The 1,087-nt window shown below is 42.5% G+C and overlaps 1 protein-coding gene across 1 annotated transcript; it reads right to left on the bottom strand.

The window, feature by feature from the left end:
- Positions 1-32: 32 nt before the first annotated feature.
- Positions 33-1,030, bottom strand: HELRODRAFT_184147 (hypothetical protein; the record flags this gene model as incomplete). Its single annotated transcript, XM_009016582.1, has 2 exons — positions 33-584; positions 752-1,030. The coding sequence occupies 2 exons, from the start codon at positions 1,028-1,030 to the stop codon at positions 33-35; spliced, it is 831 nt and encodes a 276-aa protein (XP_009014830.1).
- Positions 1,031-1,087: the final 57 nt, after the last annotated feature.

Here is a 1,087-nt window from a genome sequence, read left to right as displayed (position 1 = left end):
CCTTCCCTTGATTTTGTCAAAACTTATTAGTTTCATCCACCCCGGTCGATTGTCATTTCAGCCACTCTCACAACATAGTTTACATCCCAACCGACAATATTTGATCTGTCCACAAGCCCAATACCGGAACTACCAACTTCACCAAGTTCAAATTTATATTTATTAATTTTATTCACTGCGGAATCCTTCTTCTCCTGACTAATATCAGCTCTACCTGTATCCTTGATCATAACCTTGCAACTCTTTTCACTACCTTCATCGTCTTTCTCCTCATCAACATCTCGATTAGGAACTCCATCCACAACTACACTGTCATCTATTTTACAATTATTAAATTCACAAACTTCATCATCTTCCTCGTCATCAACGTCACGGTTCTGAATTTTATCTGTAATTACACTGCCATCTAATTTACAATTATTAAATTCACAAGCTTCATCATCTTTCTCGTCATCAACGTCACGGTTCTGAATTTTATTTATTATTACACTGCCATCTAATTTACAATTATTAAATTCACAAGCTTCATCATCTTTCTCGTCATCAACGTCACGGTTCTGAATTTTATTGTATCTCTCGTGACACTGCCCATGGGGGGCGTCAACATTGTAAAAGGTCCCTAAATTGACCAATGAACCACTGGCAGACAGCACCCCTGCAGCAGGTACTACATAAGGCGTTACCAACTTTAACTGTTCTACCACTTAATAATTAGTGGTTCACTAGCATTTGGCACCACGGCACACCACACCCGGACGCCAGGGGTAGCAGCCTTGTCTCCCTGAGTCAACGTTACCCATGTGGCATCCACCTCAGCCACCTGTCCATTCCATCCCTTGATCCTTTCAGTTCCCAAACTGGGTAGATTCAACTCCTGGCATAACTTCTGTGAAATCCCACATACCTCAGCACCGCTGTCCACCAAAGCCTCGCACACTGGACCGGGTTGAATTTTTACCTTGACATATGGCCTCTCAAAATATTTCTCTACTCGCATGGTCTCAGTCAACCCGAGCTGTTTGCTGTGCATTCCGGGAGTAATCTGACAATTCATCACCCTCTTGGCCGGTGTCGTATAGTTAGACTT

The sequence above is a fragment of the Helobdella robusta genome (assembly GCF_000326865.2).
Source record: "Helobdella robusta unplaced genomic scaffold HELROscaffold_185, whole genome shotgun sequence".
Taxonomy (NCBI): Eukaryota; Metazoa; Annelida; class Clitellata; order Rhynchobdellida; family Glossiphoniidae; genus Helobdella; species Helobdella robusta.
Note: the sequence above shows the minus strand (reverse complement) of the source record. Positions and strands in the feature narration are given on the sequence as shown.